This window comes from Mustelus asterias, chromosome 13 (assembly GCF_964213995.1).
Source record: "Mustelus asterias chromosome 13, sMusAst1.hap1.1, whole genome shotgun sequence".
NCBI classification, from domain to species: domain Eukaryota; kingdom Metazoa; phylum Chordata; class Chondrichthyes; order Carcharhiniformes; family Triakidae; genus Mustelus; species Mustelus asterias.
The window spans coordinates 31,262,098-31,283,267 of NC_135813.1; the positions used below are offsets into that span (position 1 = coordinate 31,262,098).

General features: G+C 41.2%; 1 protein-coding gene across 10 annotated transcripts in view; it reads right to left on the minus strand.

The window, feature by feature from the left end:
* Nucleotides 1-21,170, minus strand: part of tncb (tenascin Cb) — a 360,962-nt gene that overhangs the window by 26,857 nt on the left and 312,935 nt on the right. For 7 of the 10 annotated variants that reach the window (XM_078226647.1, XM_078226653.1, XM_078226652.1 and 4 more), the window contains 3 exons: nucleotides 8,200-8,472; nucleotides 5,016-5,138; nucleotides 3,980-4,123 (listed from right to left, as the gene is read on the minus strand). In XM_078226647.1, coding sequence (XP_078082773.1) covers nucleotides 3,980-4,123; nucleotides 5,016-5,138; nucleotides 8,200-8,472 — 540 coding nt within the window. The remainder of the gene's footprint in view (nucleotides 1-3,979; nucleotides 4,124-5,015; nucleotides 5,139-8,199; nucleotides 8,473-21,170) is intronic. The other 3 variants (XM_078226655.1, XM_078226654.1, XM_078226650.1) reach the window with 1 other exon arrangement.

Here is a 21,170-nt window from a genome sequence, read left to right on the forward strand (position 1 = left end):
AATCCCAAGGTGCGAATTAGCAGAATAATAGTGATGAACTACTACTCCCCAGACGGAAAAATCAACAACATATTTTGCCATGCAATGTCTTGCCCTTAGGACGCTAATGCGCTACCTTAGTTATCTGAAAAGTCAGAACCCTGCTTCCTATTTAGATAGCGACAAAGCGTTTTATAGCACCAAAAGAGACCCTTCTGCCCATCATGTGTTTGCTGGCCATCAAGCTCCTATCTATTCTAATCCCATTTTTCAGCACTTGATCTATAGCTTTGTATATGGACTTCAAGTGCTCATCTAAATGCATCTTAAACCTTGAGGGTTCTTGCCTCTACCATCCTTTCAGGCAGCAAGAACGTTTGAGAAGGCTCATTATATGCTCCCATAACAAATGGAAGTTTTAGCTACCTCCTAATTTTGAATCCACAAACTATTATTAGGGCGCTGTGACTGCAGTGAAGGCCCAGGCCTTTTCATATTTCAGTTATCACTGAACTCTGTTTCACACGGAGCGACCTCTGCATATTGCTCGCACTTCTATACTCAGCTGCGATCAAGTCTACATAGTCAGTTCTCCTCTGCAGACCTCATGCAGAATGAAAATGGCCAGGCTCCCTGAATTTAGAGGGCAAATATTTATTTTATGCACCCTGACAGCAGAATCTTAGAGCTGTGCTTTCAAGGGTTATGTTGGTTTGAATGTTGGAAGCTGGCTTGATTAGCACTATGGCGTACAGCCAGCAGAAAGGGATCATGCCTCTGCAATTGATTGGATTAGTGCGATCTTGAAATGTTTGTGGGACAGTTCTTGGCATAATCTGGTCTGAAAATGGAAGTGAGAGTGAGGCCTGGGACTCACTTTGATTCAGTATGCGTTGTCGGAGATTCCCTGTCTGCTGGACCACAGACTGCTTACACTTTATCAGTTAGATTTATGATAAATGAAATTTCTTTACTGCCAGTCATTCAAACCATTAAACATCAATATTTACTCAAGGTATTATTTCAACAGATGTGCAAAGAGCCATCCAATGGAGAATGCTCACTTGCACAATAAACATTTTAAGCTTTAGGCAGACAGCCACTAGTTCATAAATGACATAGAACATAAGAACATAAGAACTAGGATCAGGAGTAGGCCATCTGGCCCCTTGAGCCTGCTCTGCCATTCAATAAGATCATGTCTGATCTTTTTGTGGACTCAGCTTACCCACCCGCTCACCATAACCCTTAATTCCTTTACTGTTCAAAAATGTATCTATCCTTGCCTTAAAAACATTCAATGAGGTAGCCTCAACTGCTTCACTGGGTAGGGAATTCCACAAATTCACAACCCTTTGTGTGAAGAAGTTCCTCCTCAACTCAGTCCTAAATCTGCTTCCCCTTATTTTGAGGCTATGCCTCCTAGTTCTAGTTTCACCCGCCAGTGGAAACAACTTCCCTGCTTCTATCTTATCTATTCCCTTCATAATCTTATATGTTTCTGTAAGATCTCCCTTCATTCTTCTGAATTCCAATGTGTATAGCCCCAGTCTACTCAGTCTCTCCTCATAAGCCAACCCTCTCAACTCTGGAATCAACCTAGTGAATCTCCTCTGCACCCCCTCCAGTGCCAGTATATCCTTTCTCAAGTAAGGATATTGTGGAAGTTAAAATATTCAAATTGAAGTTTCATGCCTCTCTGTACAGTAGTGGAAAATGTTTATCAGCTTGCAGACCTTCAAAGGAGTCAGTGACTGCTATTTCTGCATGAACAGGCTAATCTTCATCTGCATAAGCCCCATATCAAATGTGACGGTGGGAAAGTCTGTATTGAACCGGTTGAAATAGCAGAGGTACTCAATGAATACTTTGCTTCAGTATTCACAGTGGAAAAGGATCTTGGTAGTTGCAGTGCAGACTTGCAGTGGACTGAGAAGATTGAGCATGTGGGCATTAGGAAAGAGGATGTGTTGGAGCTGTTGAAAAGCATCAAGTTAGATAAAGCGCCAGGACCGGATGGGATGTACCCCAGGTTACTGTGGGAGGCGAGTGAAGAGGTTGCTGATCCTCTGGCGATGATCTTTGCATCGTCAATGGAGACGGGAGAGGTTCCGGAGGATTGGAGGATGGCGGATGTAGTTCCATTATTCAAGAAAGGGAGAAGAGATAGCCCAGGAAATTATAGACCGGTGAGTCTAACCTCAGTGGTAGGTAAGTTGATGGAGAAGATCCTGAGAGGCAGGATTTATGAACATTTGGAAAGGAATAGTATGATCAGAAGTAGCCAGTACAGCTTTGTCCGAAGCAGATCATGCCCTATGAGTCTGATTGAGTTTTTTGAAGATGTGACTAGACACTTAGACGGGGGAAGAGCGGTAGATGTGGTTTATATGGATTTCAGTAAGGCGTTTGATAAGGTGCCCCATGCAAGGCTTATGAAGAAAGTGAAGGGGCATGGGATACAAGGGGACGTTGCTTTGTGGATTCAGAACTGGCTTGCCCACAGAAGGCAAAGAGTGGTTGTAGATGGGTCTTTTTCAGAGTGGAGGTCGGTCACCAGTGGGGTGCCCCAGGGATCTGTTCTGGGACCCTTGCTCTTTGTGATTTTTATAAATGACTTGGATGAGGAAGTGGAAGGATGGGTTGGCAAGTTTGCTGATGACACAAAGGTTGGAGGTGTTGTGGATAGTGTAGAGGGATGTCAGCAGTTGCAAGAAGACATAGATAAGATGCAAGACTGGGCGGAGAAGTGGCAGATGGACTTCAACCCAGATAAGTGTGTGGTGGTTCATTTTGGCAGGTCGAATAGGATGGAAGAATATAATATTAAGGGTAAGACGCTTGGCAGTGTGGAAGAACAGAGGGATCTTGGGGTCCGGGTTCATAGGACGCTCAAAGCGGCGTCACAGGTAGAGGCTGTGGTTAAGAAGGCATATGGAATACTGGCCTTCATCAATAGAGGAATTGAGTTTAGAAATCGAGAGATAATGCTGCAGCTGTATAGGACCCTGGTCAGACCCCACCTGGAGTACTGTGCCCAGTTCTGGTTGCCTCATTACAGAAAAGATGTGGAAGCCATAGAACGGTGCAGAGGAGATTTACGAGGATGTTGCCGGGATTAAGTGGTATGCCTTATGCGGATAGGTTGAGAGAGCTAGGTCTATTCCCCTTGGAGAGGCGAAGGATGAGAGGTGACCTGTAGAGGTGTATAAGATGTTGAGAGGTATTGATAGAGTGGATTCTCAGAGGCTTTTACCCAGGGCTGAAATGGTTGTCACGAGAGGCCACAGGTTTAGGGTGCTGGGGAGTAGGTATAGAGGAGATGTTAGGGGTAAGTTTTTCACTCAGAGGGTGGTGGGTGCGTGGAATCGGCTGCCGGTAGTGGTGGTGGAAGCGGATTCAATTGAGTCTTTTAAGAGACTTTTGGATAGGTTCATGGAAGTTAGTAAGATAGAGGGTTATAGATGAGCCTAGAAGGTAAGGAAATTGTTCGGCGCAACTTGTGGGCCGAAGGGCCTGTTTGTGCTGTAGCTTTTCTATATTCTTTCTATGTTCTAACATCCTGTTTTTCGGCCTTCACCAGAGGGTGAGCAAGACTAGATTTTTCCATAACAAATACCAAAGGCAAGATATGGGGATATGCTATGCAAATGAAGGATTAGCAGAAGTCTGTTTTTCATCGAATGAGAAAGGGTGAAAAGCCAGGATTTAATTGGCGAATATGTATGCGAATGAAGGATTAGAAAAAGTGCTTGTTTTTGATTTGCTGTAATTGACTATAATTGCTAGGTTGTTTGTCTGTAACTTCAGAAACACTTGCAGGACAACTGCAAAGTGGTTCTCCTTGTGCATAAGTCATTAAAGGCCTCACATCGGATTATGCACGGTGCCTAGCACTGTTTGTACTCAAGTCGACTAAGAGTGCTTAAGGTTTCTGGTACCCAGGATCTCTGACAATATGGATGGTCTACTCTGCTGTTGCTTTTTCTTGGTAGCTTACCTGTATGCACTGTGCCTGAAATTGGTTCACTCTCCTCAAACCCTTTAACAGAGATGAGCTGGATTTTGTATTCAGTGGCTGGGGTCAGCTTCCGCAGTGCAATTTGGTTCTTGCTGCCATCAACTGTCGCAGTCTTACTTGGACCTGTGAGTATTGGTATAGAATCATAGAATCTTACAGTATGAAGGAGGCCATTTGTCCATCATGTCTGTGCTGGCTCTTTGAAGGAGCTACACAACACCACCTCTCCCCGCCCCCCCCCCCCCCCCCCAACCCCGACTTACTCCTTCCCCACAACTCTGTAATTTTTTGATTTGATTATTGTCACACGTATTGGGATATAGTGAAAAGTATTGTTCCTTGCATGCTATACAGACAAAGCATGCCATTCATAGAGTAAATGGGGGGGGGGGGGGAGAAAGGAGAGGGAGCAGAATGTAGTGTTACAGTCATAGCTAGGGCGTAAAGATAGATTTCTCTCCCCTCCACATATTTATCCAATTCCCTTTTGAAAGTTGCTGTTGAATCTGTTTTTACTATTATTTCAGGCAGTATAAGGGACAAGTAAACATTGTGCCCCTTGCAAAATCAACTGATAAATCCCAGAATTAATGAAGATTTGGTGCCAATATCATGTTCTGATTGCTTCAAGAGACTTGGGCCCTTTTGGTTGATGGTGACTTTTCATCAAACTGTATTGGAAGTCCTCTACATATAATTGTAAAGTTTTGATTGATTTATTGTCACATGTATTAGTGTACAGTGAAAGGTATTGTTTCTTGTGTGCTATGCAAAACATACTGTTCATAGAGAAGGAAAGGAGAGGGTGAAGAATGTAGTGCTACAGTCATAGCTAGGGTGTAGAGAAAGATCAACTTAATATAAGATAGGTCCATTCAAAAGTTTTATGGCAGCAGGGAAGAAGCTGTTCTTGAGCTGGTTGGTACGTGACCTCAGTCAATGATTGGATGTGGATTTGCTTTATATTTGACACGGTGTGAAACAGAGGTTCTGACAAGCCAACGCAACATCTTACCTCCATCAGTTGGCACATAAATGATCTTGAAGTTGGTGATGTGGGTTCTGGGGAGCTCCCACCAGACTGTCACTGTGGTGTCGGTGACATCTGTAAACTGAATACCTTTAGGAGCTCCTAATCCTGTCAGAAAGAGTTGGAAAAGAAAGCCAAACATATTTGAATTGAGTTCTATATGGACATGTTAGCAGATCTGAGGAGAACCATGACAAAATGCAACATAGAGTCATAGAGGTCTACAGCATGGAAACAGGCCCTTCAGCTCAACTTAAACAGACCAGATTAATTAATCAATCAGGAATACGTGACAAATTGAATGTCTTATTTTAGCAGAAATACAATATAGGATCTCATCTTAAATTATACATAGCATTACTATAAAGTTGAAACAAAATACGATCAATCACAAAAGTTCAGAACAAGAATAAGACGAAGCAAATTTTAGACAGTAAATGAAAATAAGAATCATGCATGGAAGGACGATTTTTAAGAAGCCCACAATAATAAATCACTAACTATCACAATACAGAACAAAAGCCATGCATTTGTATCACAGACTGAGAGCTTTGTCAATCAGTTTAACGAACCCTAGTAGAGGTCAATCATCTCCATGAAAATGTGGCTGCTATTTTATGTCCATTTATTTGCAAACATGAGATATATAAAATGCAACACTTTTCATCATTTAGATGCGCACTTGAAACACCATAGTCTGCAAGGCTACAAGCCAAGTGCTGGAAAATAGGACAAGGATGGATAGATGTTTGATGGCCAGTGCAGACACAATGGCCGATAACTCTCTGATGTCAATATTGTGATGCAGAACACTGTAAGTTTCACCATCAAACAAAAATGTTTGCTTAGCATGTTTAATGAAGACAGCGTCCTATCAACTAATTATCTCTATAATGGTTGGGATTCTCCAGTCCCGTTGCTGCGAATGAAGATTTGGCTGAGCGCCAAATCCTCCATACTCGCTGGCAGCGGCGGTGGGGCGTGAGAGACTGGAGAATTCAGGCTAGTGTCTTTTTGGTTCATACATGGTTTTTAGATTCCTTTTGCTTCACAAAGTACAAATCAATCAGCACATGCATCGAATCAAGTCTTGATTGCAATGTTTCCCAGTGCAAGGAACAGGATGGTAAACGCACAAAGCTGTGTACACAGCAGCTGCATAAACAGTTCTTGTAAATGAAACAAGATGGGAAATGTGTTCACGATTATGAAAGGAAAGCAGAAGCAATTTCATCCAGCCTAAGTGGAGGATCCAGGAGGTGTAGAGCATTGGTGGTCCTGTCATACTTCACTGGCAGCTCTGCACATGAACTGAAAGCCAAGACATTGCTGTTGCATCAAAGAATGACCAAAAAAAACATGGCATATTGACTAAAATATCCCTGCCGGAGAGCAAATTTAATCAAAGCATCCTGCAAAATAAGAATAAGTGCGATAGCATCAAATGTGATTGTCTTCAAACATTCTGGTACCAAACCATTGGTCTTTTAGTAGGTAGAATACAGGAATTCTTGACAAGAAAGCTTCAATCAATTACTGACAAATGAGAGGAGAAGGTAAAGAATGAAAAATGGCTGTTTGATTCAAAGTCCACAAGTATTTGTGTAATTTGCACCATTATGCATTGTGTTGATGGAAAGATCTGGGGAGAATAAAATCCTGAATCTCAAAGTTAAATACAGAACTAAAGCTCCAGAACATTTGTTTGTCCTCAGCATCTCTTCCATTCAACTCGGACCTGCTTTGCCCCAACCACACCCCTGCCCCCCAACAAGCAAGTGAGCATAGCTTCCAAACTGCCATGTTATGCAACTAAAATCAGTCTTTCGTTAAAGAGAAGGTCAGATGTTAACTCGGGACCTTTGCAAAAAACCTATTTCAGGGTTTCTATATTCCCGCATGGCCACTCAAACTAAATCAGCTGCGTGTTCTGGATGAAAGCCTTTCCAATTGACCTTGGTGCAGGGTGCAGTCCGCAGGCTCAAGAGCATGACCAAGCTGCTGAACTCTCTCTTTTAAATAATGCCACATCACCAACACCGCAGAATCAAATCTTCTTCAATGCAGTGTTAATGGTTTTGTTAATTTTATTGTTAGGATATGCAGGTGAAAGACATTGTTTATTTATTTGGGCGGCATGGTGGCACAGTGGTTAGCACTGCTGCCTCACAGCGCCAGGGACCCAGGTTCAATTCCAGCCTCGGGTGACTGTCTTTGTGGAGTTTGCACATTCTCCCCGTGTCTGCGTGGGTTTACTCTGGGTGCTCCAGTTTCCTCACAGTCCAAAGATGTGCAGGTTAGGTTGATTTGGCCATGCTAAATTGACCCTAGTGTCAGGGGGATTTGCAGGGTAAATATGTGGGGTTATGGGAATAGGGCCTGGATGGGATTGTGGTTGGTGCAGACTCGATGGACTGAATGGCCTCCTTCTGCACTGTGGGGATTCTATGATTAAGTACTTTGAACATGTATAAATGGGCAACAAGTTTGTTGGATTTAGTTTCGCTCAAAAATAGCCGATGACTGGGACACTGGGTTGAGGAGAGCTAGGAGAAGGAATTAAGTCAATAAACTCTCCCAATGTCTTGGCGGAATTCTCATGCCTCCTGCCATGTGTTACTCAGTGATGTTCACTGGTGGTGGGATTCCCTGGTCCTGCCGCTGTTAATGGGATTTTCCACTGATGTCACCCCACACTGCCACAAAACCTATGGGAGGGTTTGCACTGCTGGTGGGACCAGAGAATTCCACCAGTGAGAACGGCGGGAGAATTCCCCCCTAGGCTTTGACTTCACCAACCAGCTTATGGGATCATTAGATAGAATAGGGGCTTTCACTCTCAGCAACTATGCTTCTTGTTCTGTGTGCATTTCCTGCTTGACACAACTGCCCCCACCTCCTACTCCACAGAAAATACTGCTAGCTGATGATGCACTGGAGAGGTCTATTGGTTGGAGCAAGAAAGGTGGCAGAAGGAAGTCCTAAAGGGGGTAAAAATATAGAAGTAGAAATATTTATGAGTGAGGTTTAGGAAAGCAAGATGCAGTCTCTGGGCTTGTCAATAGTTTCCGGAAAACATAAAGAAAGTTAAACCTGGAGAAAAATCACTTGTTAATTAAATGTGAAAGAGGAATAAATATATAGAGTCTGTCAAAAAATACAGTAATACCTGTGGCTGCTATGGTATTTATTGGCTGTGAATGTCGTCCCTCTGCAACGCCAACCAGGGAAATATCATACTCAGTACCATCAGGCAGGCCCGTGATGCTACTCGTTCGCAAGTGACCTGACACTGTATAATCCAGAGGAGCAGATTCCTTTCTGGAATCCCTAATTCTAATATTAAAGTAATCAAAGTCATTCTCATCTGTTGTCCAAGAAAGTGTGAAGCCATCCGAGGTAACATCAGAAACTGCTAAGTTGTCCACTTCAGGTTCGGCCTCTGGGGGAGAAACAAGTTACGTGAGTTCTTGCTTTCCTTTTCTTGGATCAATTATAAATCATAACTTTTCTTGTTAATGTTAATTTCTCGAGGTTAAAAACAGTTTCTCTGTAAGGACAGTAAAGGATAATGAAAGCAAATGGTTTTTCAACTTAAAAGTGACTTGATCGCAGATGTGTTAGTGTATTTTCCAAGATTTGTGGAATTATTTTATTGGAATATCTATCGGTTTGGTTAACAATCTGGAATCAAGAAAATAAGTCATAAACCTAAAATGTAATTCAGTTATTAATTGGACACGCAGCAAATCTAAAAGGAAGAAATACTGCCTCATGGCTGTTTGCACCACCTCTCTGCTGTGGATGAATCTGGGTTGATTCCAGTTCTGACCTGGTTCCATCCAACCCTGATTCAGTCCACTTGCTACAGAAAGAGTCCGGGCTTATTGAAAATGGTGATCAACCCAAGCGACAACATTAAGGGGAAGATGAGACACATACAGAGGGATGGAGAATTAACAACGACAAAAGGCAAGGATATTCATTAGGTCTTGTACAAGCACTGGTTGAACATCATCACAAGATCATTGTACGCAAGCAATACCAAAACTAAAGAAAGCATCAAGTAGGGTTTCAGACATACAAAATAAATACTTTGGTTATTGAAAACAAGAGGGATTACAAAGGAATATTTAAATATAACCAGACGCAGTTATATTGTTCCAATACAAAACACACAGGGGGTGGAAGAATATTGTAATTAGTACGTCCACGACGAGGTAATAGAATTCGGTCATCACGAGAAAATAAACATAGCACATTGAACACATTATCAGTCAGCATTTCCACATGAACCCCTTGTTTCAGGGATTACGCCCAGTGCATTCTAAAGAGACAGGTAAAAAGGTTAGACACAATCTGACAAAAGTTAAAAGCCAGCATTCTGATTTGAAGCCATGTTTCACGAGAAGACTGCAACAATGATTGAGCGATTGGAAACGGCCATGCATAAACATAAAGGTTGCATTTTCAGCAGGCCTTCAACTTAATTCAGATCGTTCTCCTCAATGTGACACAAGTCATCATTGAAAAGTCATCTGTGAATGTTGGTCTGCTGTATTGACCAGTAGGAACCTTTTCTTTCGCTCTTGTCAAGATGAGGAATGATGGGAAATTGAACATTTTTCCACTCTTGGCTTGTGTCAGCCTCAAGCACATTCAAGCAGGAATGAGACTCAAAGGGCAAAGTGAAGCCCCTATATTGCCACTAACCCTAACCTCAGAATATTTTTACAGTGCCAGTGTGTCACTTCCCGGTTTCACACCACATAGGCTTCATTTAAATGCTCAAATAAGGAGAGATGGTGTTGAGCTCAGGTACATTAGCAACAGGATTGAGATGTCCAAAAATCAATTCACACATTAATGTTTTATTAAAAACTGCTTCATGCATTATTTTCATTCATAAAAAGTGAAATAATGGTGTGGTATTCCATCACTTGTGTAAAAATTGATGCTAGCCACGCAAATAAAAATCTAGGCTCATTCCACATCAAGTGCAGTGTGTGTTTAATCTCTTTATTTCCTACAGAGGGTAAAACCTATTTCCATCAGCAGCTTGAAACCGGTTAGTAGCAAACCGTTGAGTTCTCACTATCCCAATCTTGAACGAAAGTTCAAGCTCTGCCGCTCTGGGCAGCACGGTGGCACAGTGGTTAGCACTGCTGCCTCACAGCGCCAGGGACCCGGGTTCAATTCCCGGCCTCGGGTCACTGACTGTGTGGAGTTTGCACGTTCTCCCTGTGTCTGCATGGGTTTCCTCCGGGTGCTCCGGATTCCTCCCACAATCCAAAGATGTGTGGATTAGGTGGATTGGCCATGCTAAATTGTCTCTTAGTGTCAGGGAGATTAGCTAGGGTAAACGCCTGGGGTTATGGGGATAGGGCCTGGGTGGGGTTATGATCGGTGCAAACTTGATGGGCTGAATGGCCTCCTTCTGCACTGTAGAATTCTATGATTCTCTTTGTGAAGACTTGTTTCCTCAGCTCCCTGCTGCTTTTTTTTGGCTCAAAATTTAGAAAAACAATCTTGCTATTATTTTCCAAGCCATCAGAAAATAAAAAAAGTGGCCCAGTGAAAAATTGTCTGCCGATTTGCTACATCCATTTCGCACTGCTGGTGTAGAACAATTCCCCACCCTCATCAACTTTGAAGCTAATTCACAATGTTAATTTTTTTTAAAATCAAATTTTAATGTAATTTTACTTTGCAATTGATATAATGCAAAATGACTGTTTTGTCCATGGACCCTTTTCCTTAAGACTTATTTAAATTGTTTAATTCTGAAAAAAATACAGCACAAACAGCCATTAATGGGAAGACTAGTGAATGCTCTGAGCCTGAATAAAGTGTGAGGTGAGTTAATGTGTTACTTAGAAATAGGAACAATATTTCTTGTCGATAAAGACACACACACGCACGCACACATGCATGCACACACGCGCACATACACACACGTGCACACACACACGTGCACACAAATACAACAGAGACCTCAGTTGAGTAAAAATACCTGTTGCCGTCTTAGTATATAGGGGCTTAGAGCGCTGGTCACTGGCTACACCATAGACATTAATATCATAACCAATCCCAGTGATCAGGCCTGTGATGTTAATGGAGTGACGATGTCCTGACACTGTGTGTTCCATTGGTTCCAACAACCTGCCAGAATCTCTAACCACTATAACAAAACTTTCATAGGCCCCATCCGTTGCGTTCCATGAGATTTTGAATCCGTAAGAGTTTATGTGTGAAACCACTAGGTTTTCCATTTTGGGCTTTTCCTCTGGAGAAACAGGGAATTATTTTAGGAAGAACATTGTAAGTGAACGGAAGCTCTCATTATTCATGCTTTATCTATAGCTCTCTGCAAACACTACCAAGCTATGACTTCACAGTTATTGACTTAAATTTATGAACTTATTCAGGAAGCACACTTTATAGATTCATACACATGGCCATTTACTAAATGCCTAAAATGAAGACACTAGTTAACATTAAGTGTAAGGATAACAGCTACCAAAAAAAAAGTTTTACGTTATGAGGGAGATCATTAACTGAAGCAACTCCTTTTCAGCTCAATGAGAAGGGAACATTTTGAACAAGATACTTGGGCTCTCAATAGATGCTGTATCACCGAGATATACATACCCTCGATGCCTGAGTTAGCTGATTTCAGCCAGGCCCCCAAATGGGTAGTACAATTGCTCTTAGTGTTCCGAGACTAGGAAGAGATAAACAAAATAATCAGCCAAAGCTCCCACTCTATTGCTATCCAGTGGAAGCGGACTTGTGTGGACGTCAATGAGGATAGGGTCGGACTTGCATACATGGTGTCTCCCAAAGTCAGCCAGCCAATATACTTTGGTACACACATGAGAAGTGGCTATGTTAAGGGACTGTCAGGGCTCATGGAATCATATGTCAACATGGGTCACTTCACTTAGGAGAGGCAAGGCTGAAAAGCAAAAGGAACCCAAATGGCTCATGATCATGCATGACCTGATATATAAGCGAGTAGGAAAATATTGCACAGAGATTAAAAGGTGCATGAACTCTCATCAATAGATTCATCTTGTGCTTTGTATCAGGGTAATTACGTCAACATGATTCCAGCATGGAGCGGCAACAAGTTAAGCCCATATTTAAAAGTTGCAAGCTGATTTCAGCAGGAGGCCAGTGGAATATTCTGAAGAGTGAATATAAAAATCTGTTCTGTGACTTAACTACCAAGTAACAATAGGAAATTTGTCACACTCGAAGCAATTCTATTCGATTATAAGTACCATTGATGATTATCATTAAACATTGCACGCAGAGGTTGGTTACTAAGTTATTGATAGACTCATAGAAGATAAGGGGTACACAGCAATGTATGCAACTTAAAGTATTTTCACAAAGAGTATGCATAACACATGCAAAGATGTGATATTAAAGGGCAGTTAAGTGCTGCATGTTATTTCTTTACATCTGCCATTAGTATCTAACAAGAAGCCTGAAGATAATTTTAATTAGCTTAGTTATTTCCTCTTCCCTTACATGGCTTCTTACAGTTCTTTCAGGGACAGAACAGGCATGGTGGGCCAAATGGCTTCATCTGTGCTCAAAGATTCTATGATCTAGTTGTTCGTTGTCATCCTTGAATCTTCCAATATTGAATGAACCAACTGATCACAGGGCGGCATGGTGGCACAGTGGTTAGCACTGCTGCCTCACAGTGCCAGGGACCCGGGTTCGATTTCTGGTTTAGATCACTGTCTGTGCGGAGTCTGCATGTTCTCCCCATATCTACATGGGTTTCCTCCGGGTGCTCCGGTTTCCTCCCACAGTCTGAAAGACTGTGCTGGTTAGGTGCATTGGCCGTGCTAAATTCTCCCTCAGTGTACCCGAACAGGCTCCGGAGTGTGGTGACTAGGGGATTTTCACAGTAACTTAAATGCACTGGTAATGTAAGCCTACTTGTGACACTAATAAATAAACTTTAAACAAAAGCGCAACTCTAATTTTTGGTCTAATTTCCAGCAGCTCACAATTCATATAGTGGAATTGAGGAGAAGGCATTACCAGCAATCAGTTATTATTTCAGAAGGAGCCTGCGCCCATGCGATGAACTAAAATATCTGATTGATCAGCGAGAGCAGTAATTGGTGTATCAGTGTTTTGTCATCATTTAAAGGAATGCCATTCCTCAACTTTAATTGCTTTTTATCATTGTTCACATGGGAATTTAAATTCACTGATCATTTCATAACTTGCCACCTATGTGTATAATACTGACAGTTACCAAAGTGTGATCTGTCTACCTACTGTACTTTCAATAAGGGATTTAAAATTGTTTTCTCAGTTTGAACAGCAGGAGGAACCGTAATACAGGCATAAGAAGAAAAACTTTTAAAAGTGGAAATCTGAAATTAAAATAGGGGGTGTTGGAACTACAAAGATCGTTCAGAGAGAGCCCAGGAATTATTCCACAGGGCAACTTCTCCAACATCTCACATGCAATGAGATTCACTTGCCGGTTGTAGGTAAGCAATTATATCTACTTGGATGCAAGTTTTTAAAAAGTCCCAACTTTGAGACCCTTTTTCCCTCAGTCATTCCAGTGCCAAATGAGTTAGAATGTAAGTTTATTCCAGAGGGACACAAGAACAAAGGGCTGTGGGATCCCTAGCAATGTCCATTCGTGTGAACTAAAAATCAGCTTTCATATCCAAGATTAAATGCAGCAATCCAGTGTCACCAAGTCTCAACTTGGAAAAGGCTGTAGATGTGAAGTTTAAAAGGCAATAAGAAAAGCAGAGACGGATTTTACCGTTCTGTTGATGTGGTAAAGCAGGTGATAAGGAGTTGGCAGTCTGTCTTGTATCTCCCCTGATTTTTATATGAGCTTGTGTTTCACAATCACCTGCTTCTTATTATCCCACAAAATCGTATACTCCATAATCTGATCGTTGTAAAACTGTTCTAGACCCTTCCATGATCTGGTTTTATTTCTATAGTGGGTGAAACTGGTTCAAGCTAGCTGCATGAAACAGGCTCATAACAAACCAACTGGTGATTTTGCATCATGCCAGAACTTCTTTCCCCCAATGTTCACAGAACGATAGTTTAAACACCTTTTGGAGAATCTTTTCTAGTCTCACTGTTGCTTTTCCTTGGTTTGAAATTAAAAATTTTGACAATAGTCTCCAAAAAAATGGAAAATAAAAACTGTCACAGCTTATACCAGGCTGTCAATTTAGTACAAGCTTGTCTGGCACAGTTGAGCTAGATTAGTTTCACCCCCGTTATCTTTAACAGACTTTCTTTGGCTTGTCTTAAGTGCGATTTTAGTTAGATGTGAAGTTTTCAAATAGTGGTCAGGTATTTGGGTTATGTCTGACCCTGCCAGGACTTTTTTAATATTCATTCATGGGATATGGGCGTCGCTGGCTGGCCAGCATTTATTGCCCATCCTGAGTTGCCCTTGAATTGGGTGGCTTGCCAAGCCATTTTAGAGGACAGTTGAGAGTGGATCTGGAGTCACACCAGGCCAGACCAGGTACGGATGGCGGATTTCATTCCCTAAAGAACAGTACTTAACCAGATGGGTGTTTCCAACAATAAACAATGGTTTCATGGTCATCGATAGATTCTCAATTCCAGATTCCACCATCTGCCAGGTGGGATTCAAACCCGGGTTCCCAGAACATTAACTAAGTTTCTGGATTAATAGTCTAGTGATAATACCAGTAGGGTATCGCCTCCCCTTCTGGTGGCATTTGCTCTTTGCATCCTGTCACTGTCAACATTATGTTCTATATGTTTCCTATTACTGCTTACAAAGTAAAGAAGTAGCTAACCCAACCTACACCTTTGGGTTGCAGATGTTTCCAAGTGGATAAGGTAGACTTGAGGGAATGAAAGGGAGGAAATACGAACATTAGTGAATGAAACATGCCACAAAAGGAGCAAAGCCTCTTTCCAGGCATATTGGAGATGTTAGTATGTAGTTAACTGCATTGTTACAACTAGAGACAGTTGTCTTTCATTTTGAAAAGGAAAGTTATCCTAGCAGTAGTAAAATGAATCCATTAGAGCGGGTGCCTTTTTTTTTGCTTTATGCAAGTGGTAATACCTGTAGCAGCGACAGCGGTAAGAGGTTGTGTGCGCCAGCCTTGAATTACGCCGGTGACATTAATTTGGTATCCAGTGCCTTCGACTAGACCTGAGATGTCAGTAGTTCGTGTTTTGCCTGAAAGAGCTTGCTGTACTGGATCAAGCGAGCTGTCAAAATCTCTAACGTCTATGACAAAATAATCAAATGCCTCATCTTCTGCTGTCCAAGAGAGCGTGAAGCCTTCTGAGGTAATATCTGAAACAACTAGGTTACCAAGTTCAGCTTCTTCTTCTAAGGGAAGGAATGTTCAGGGAGATATTTATATTCGTCACATTTCCATGTGAAAACACCACTTCAGAGCAAATGTTCCTGCTTGATAAAATCTGAATTATAACTTCAATAGGAGCTGGTAGTAACTTACACAAAATACATGAACGCAAGTTAATCAGTAATAGTGATACACTATAGCAGAGTTACTGACCCTCCCAGAAAAATAAACCTCAATCATCAAATTAGCTGGACAAAATAAACCACTTGCTTTAATTTAATTTTAATTTGAACAAATGATATTAGTTAATAATTAATGTCGAACGGCTTTAATCTCAATAGATGCTTAACAGAATGAGTGACACAAAGGCAAAACATCTCTTAATCTCTCTTGCAACAAACAGAAGGAAATGATTAAACTGAAAAGAAAAACTATAAATGCAAGTATGCACCGGGTGAGTGGAGTTGTTCATTTATTTGCCAGCTGCCCGAAGACACGTAATATAAAAACGATGCCTGGATTGCTAAGGCAATAAAACTGAATTAGCCGCTTAACGGAAGCTCAAAAGTCTGTTTTTTTAAATGGTGCCTCAGCCATTTTCGGCTAATGGCAGTTCATCTGCTCTGTGTTGCTAAATAATATACAACTAGTAGCTAAGCAACTGTGGAGTGCTAAAAATAGGTCAAGAAATTCTGAAACAGGATTTTGACTCTAGAACTGCTTGCTCTGCTGCTGCCAATATTTTATTGCTCTCCACAGACTCCCAAATCCACTCTGAAATCCAGGATTCAAATATATTCCGAGTTACCAGAGTTCAAAATCGCCTGAGATTTGTTCATTTTTAAAGTATTTAACAATTGATTTATTTTTTTAAACAGAATTTTAGCTTCTCCTGCATTACTGGGGGAGAGATCTCTTTTAAAGAATATGTTTCATAATAAACATGAAACAAACTACAAACTCCCCACTGTTCAAAAGAGTTTGGATGCATCCTCAAACTAAATTGGGCTAGAGAATAGTTATCCTGAAACCTAGAATGGGCTATTTAGCCGGACTTGGATTTGACACTATCAAGGACCAGCCTGAGACTACTTTGCTTTATTTGCTGCTGTCATGAAAATGTGCCCACTGGTTTTGGTCATAATCTGAGCAGCAAAAGATTATGCAAAGCTTGGCTGCTTTTAAAATGCTGCTCTGCTTTTAGTTCAGAGGCAGCAGGAAATTCTGATGAAGAGTTGCACTCAAAATGCTGAACTATCTTTCTTTATCACATGCTGACCTACTTACGTGCTCTGCTTTTCTGATTTCTGGCATTTCCCCCCCTCCCCGTTTATGTACCCAATAGATTCGAATTCGCTGCATCACATCCAAAAAGGGTCGTAAAACTCAATTTAAAATGTGACGCAGGAGAAAGTGTAGACCACCCTCATCACTTTTCATGACTAATTCACGTTGAGCTTCATTGCCTTCAGCAATATGCAAACACACAAAAAATTAATTCAGCCATGCTACCTATCACTGCCATGAACATGATAAAACAAACAGAAACATATTTCCGCAACTGGAAACTGGGATGCAATATCAAGCTGAGTTGCGACAAGCAAAAGCTCAATAGATGTCTCCCAATGAAACACCATCATTGATACTGAAAATAACTGTAAGAAGACAAAATTCAAGTGGAGCTACATTTGTTCAGGTGTTATTGCTGAAAGTTGCGATCATCACTTTTGTCCAGTTACACACAAATGGGTGCATCAAATATAGGGTTCTGATTTTCTGACTATAGTGTCATTTCAGCAGTCAATTCCATTAATTCTGTTGCAAATTTGACTGAAATGTATTTAAGAGAAAAATGTTCAATTGTGGTAGATTCTAAAGACAAATTAATAAGCAACAATAATTGGGATTGGAATTCTTAATGAATGTAGTGGAGGTACTCTGAAGTATTTTTTAAAAATGCCAGATACTGTTACTTTTAGCCCAAGCCTGTAATAACTTGTTTCCACACTTCCTGGGTAACTACAGCCATCATTCTCTGAGATTCATAATGGAGTTCCTGTAGGATCTTGGCAATTATCAAAACAGCTGGACAGAGTTAGTCACACAAGTGGAAAACCCCAGCATTTCATCTGCTTACAGTTATTATTCCAAGCTGGAAGCAAAGTTAAATTTAAAAAAAAATTCCTCTGCTCAGCAGAACTTCAGCCAGAAGCTTTCAAAACTCAGACTATGACCTTCATATGGTCTGTCATGAAAATGTAGGCGAAGTGTAAATATTGATGCTGAAGTGGTTTCCATATCAAGCACAGTGGCCTTTCCTCATGACAATGATGTGGACAAAGCCTCTGTCACCAAAGTCATTGAAAAGGGCATTTTGTATAAGTCCTGAGTTGACAAGGAGACTATAGCATTATACAAAAGCTCTACCATATCACTGCCTGATTACTGGGCAGGCCTTGAAACAATTCTACAGACACTACTATTGATATGTGCCCCACAATGCAAATTGTGAATGTTACGCAGGACATGCTACTGCGTAATTAATACAAGGAACCTGTTAAACATAAAAGCATTTCAAGATACTATGTGCAAAACTGAAGATTACGGGATAGAATTTGCTGGAAAAGTAACGAGTTTAAAGGGCTGCTATTATTAATGCGAAAATTGTCCAATGGTGTGTGGTGAGGAAGTGCTACTTTGCAAGTTGCCAATTGCCATAAATTGCTGGATGACGTGCTAGCTGTTAGTCTTGGGAAAATGGCATGTCACACTTAAACCGTGTGAATTTTGAGAAATTGCAGCATTTGTGCTTTCATTATGAAGTAACACCACCACAGAATATCAGGGCTGGTACTTAATAGCGCAAGACCCCTTTTAACAACAAACCTTATGTTCCTTTAATGAAACTGAAACTATCTGTCTCAGAAAAGGAACAACTAAAACTGTGAATTCTCTATCTTTCACTTTTCCTTTCTGTCCTCTCTTAACCCAATCTATCTTCCCCTTTCTTTATTTCTTTTTCTGTAGATAATTTGATCCCAATTCATCCAAACTCTCTGTCTCTCTTGCATTTTTTTCAATCAATAAATCTCATTAGTACATAGAAACATAGAAGCAGGAGTAGGCCATTCTGCCCTTCGAGCCTGCTCCACCATTCATTTTGCTCTTGGATGATCGTCAAATTCAATATCCAGATCCCATCTTCCCCCATATCCCTTGATCCATTTAACCCCAAGAGCTATATCTAATTTCTTCTTGAAATCACACAACGTTTTGGCCTCAACCTTTCTGTGGTAGTGAATTCTACAGATTCACCACTCTCTGGGTGAAGAAATTTCTCCTCACATCAGTCCTAAAAGATTTACCCCTTATCCTCAAACTATGACCCTAGCTCTGGACTCCCAAGATAGACAGTTGGTTCTGGCACTCCCCAACTTCTCAAATGCCCATTTACCTTGATGTAACATTGGCGGTTTGTGCCACCAGCAATTTTGGGTGCAACAGTTTATTTGAGCTAAAGCGGGAAGGAAACAGCCTAACTTATGGGGCATGCTGCGAGAAGCCCCAGTCCAGCAAATTCTGAGCCTTGATAGCAAGCCACAAATGATCAACAAAATCCAAAGAAGCAAACTATAAATGAACACATTGTTATGTATTAGAGGAGCTTTGTTTTCTCTTGTTCCAACACTAATATCATAAACAGAACCTGTTAGTGAATGGGAAAGAAATAGAGTATTGCTTAAAAAAAGAGACATGCTATCAAAGCTTTTCATCGTGCACTCATCAGGACAGCTACACAATATAAATCAACAGTAAAGGGAACAACAACTTATACTGCAAGGGAAGAGAGTGCTGATTAGCAAGTGGACTCCGATTGGTTGAGACATTGCCTATGGAGCATGCAGCTGACAACAGTTAGCAGTCAACTGCCAAGCTTTGGTTTCAAATTCAAACCAGGTCAGTCGACTTTGATTGGTGAAGGCATTTCCATGGGCAATGTATCAGAGAATGGCTGCCCCCAAGCTTTTGTTTAGTTAGAAAAGGCATAATGTGTGAATATGCTCCTTCTGTCTATAAGATATACTGCAATTAAAATGAGACAAAAAGTGGCAAATTCTGACAAACTTTCACATGACATTGTTACATGAAAATGGAGAGAAAAAGGGTTTTATGATAAAATGCCAATACCTGTCAATACAACAGTAGATGCAGGGCTTGTGCGTCGGCCATTGACAATACCATATAAATAAATCACATAATTAGTGCCAGCTATGAGATTGGAGAGTTGGGTGGTTTGCATGTTGCCCAGTACCGTGTACTCCTGCGGATCTGTGAACCTGTCAGAATCTACAAGTTCTATAACAAAGCTTTCAAATGCCTTGTCTTTTCCCGTCCATGAGAGGCTGAAGCTGTTTGAGGTAATGTCTGAAACCACTAGGTTGCCCACTTCAGGTTCTGCCTCTATAGGGATTGTTTTGGAAATAAAACTTCAGCACTTTTAAAAGCAACACAACAAAAGAGTACAGATTAGCTGAGAATCAAGTGAGACAGTCTAAAACTCAGATGAATCTTCTCACACACCTACTAGTAAAACCAGATGTCTCTAGATTGTCCTATTATTGTCTAGAACAATTTGTCCCGTATGAGTCTTCAATTTAAGTAGTAACTATGCTACTTGATAAATCCCCATCTTCTTTTACATAACCCCATCGAAATATGGTTCAAAACCATTAGGAATTAACTTTATGGGTCTTCAAATATCTTTATTACATTGTTTTTCTGATAACTTTCAAGGATATACCTAGTTACACTCAGCATGCAGAATTGGGGGACACATCACAAAGTGCTAAACACATATTACACCTGAACTGGTCAGCTGCATGATCTGAATTTTACTTAATTTGTGAAAATTAAAATACTGCACAAAATTCTGCCTTTATTTTATCTTAACAAGGGACATACTACCTTATAGTTGCATTGGTGAATTTTATTGCATGCATATTGCAACATGCTTGTTGGTGATGGACTGGAAAGCTTGAGTTATCGAAGTCTAGGGAGGAATCTTACGGCCGTTCACATCGGCGGGATTTTCTGGTCCTGCTGCAGTGAACGGAGATTTGGCTGGGTGCCAAACTCTCCATCCTGGCTGCTACGGCAGCGAGGTGTGAACGGCCAGTAAGATTGCGCCCGTGAGTGTTTTTCTCCAGTTATAAAGGACATCTGCAGTTGTAAATAATGATCTTTGCAAAAACATGCACATGAGCTTTTGAGAAACAATAGAAAAAGGAATACATTCACAGAATAAATATTATCTGGTTTCAGCACAAGTTATGTACAATAAAATGCTCTCTATTTTGTGTTAAGTCAGGATGTGTGGCATTCTTCTCCTCCAAAATGAAACATGTTAGCCGGAATACTTCGGCCGATCATGCTCTGTCTCCGCTACCAGCGAGAAGGGAGAATTTGGCACTCAGCCATATCTCCATTCACTGCAGCAGGAAAGGAGAATCCGACCCATTATTGAAATTATTGAGAAGTTTGGTCATCCATCATATTGGGAGCACGAGTAAGAGCGATTGGGCGGCATGGTGGCACAGTGGTTAGCACTGCTGCCTCACAGCGACAAGGACCTGGGGTTCAATCCTGGCTTTGGGTGACAATTGTGCGGAGTTTGCCCGGGTCCACGTGGGTTTCCCCGGGTGCTCCGGTTTCCTCCCACAGTCCAAAGATGTGCAGGTTAGGTGGATTGGCCATGTTAAATTGCCCCTTAGTG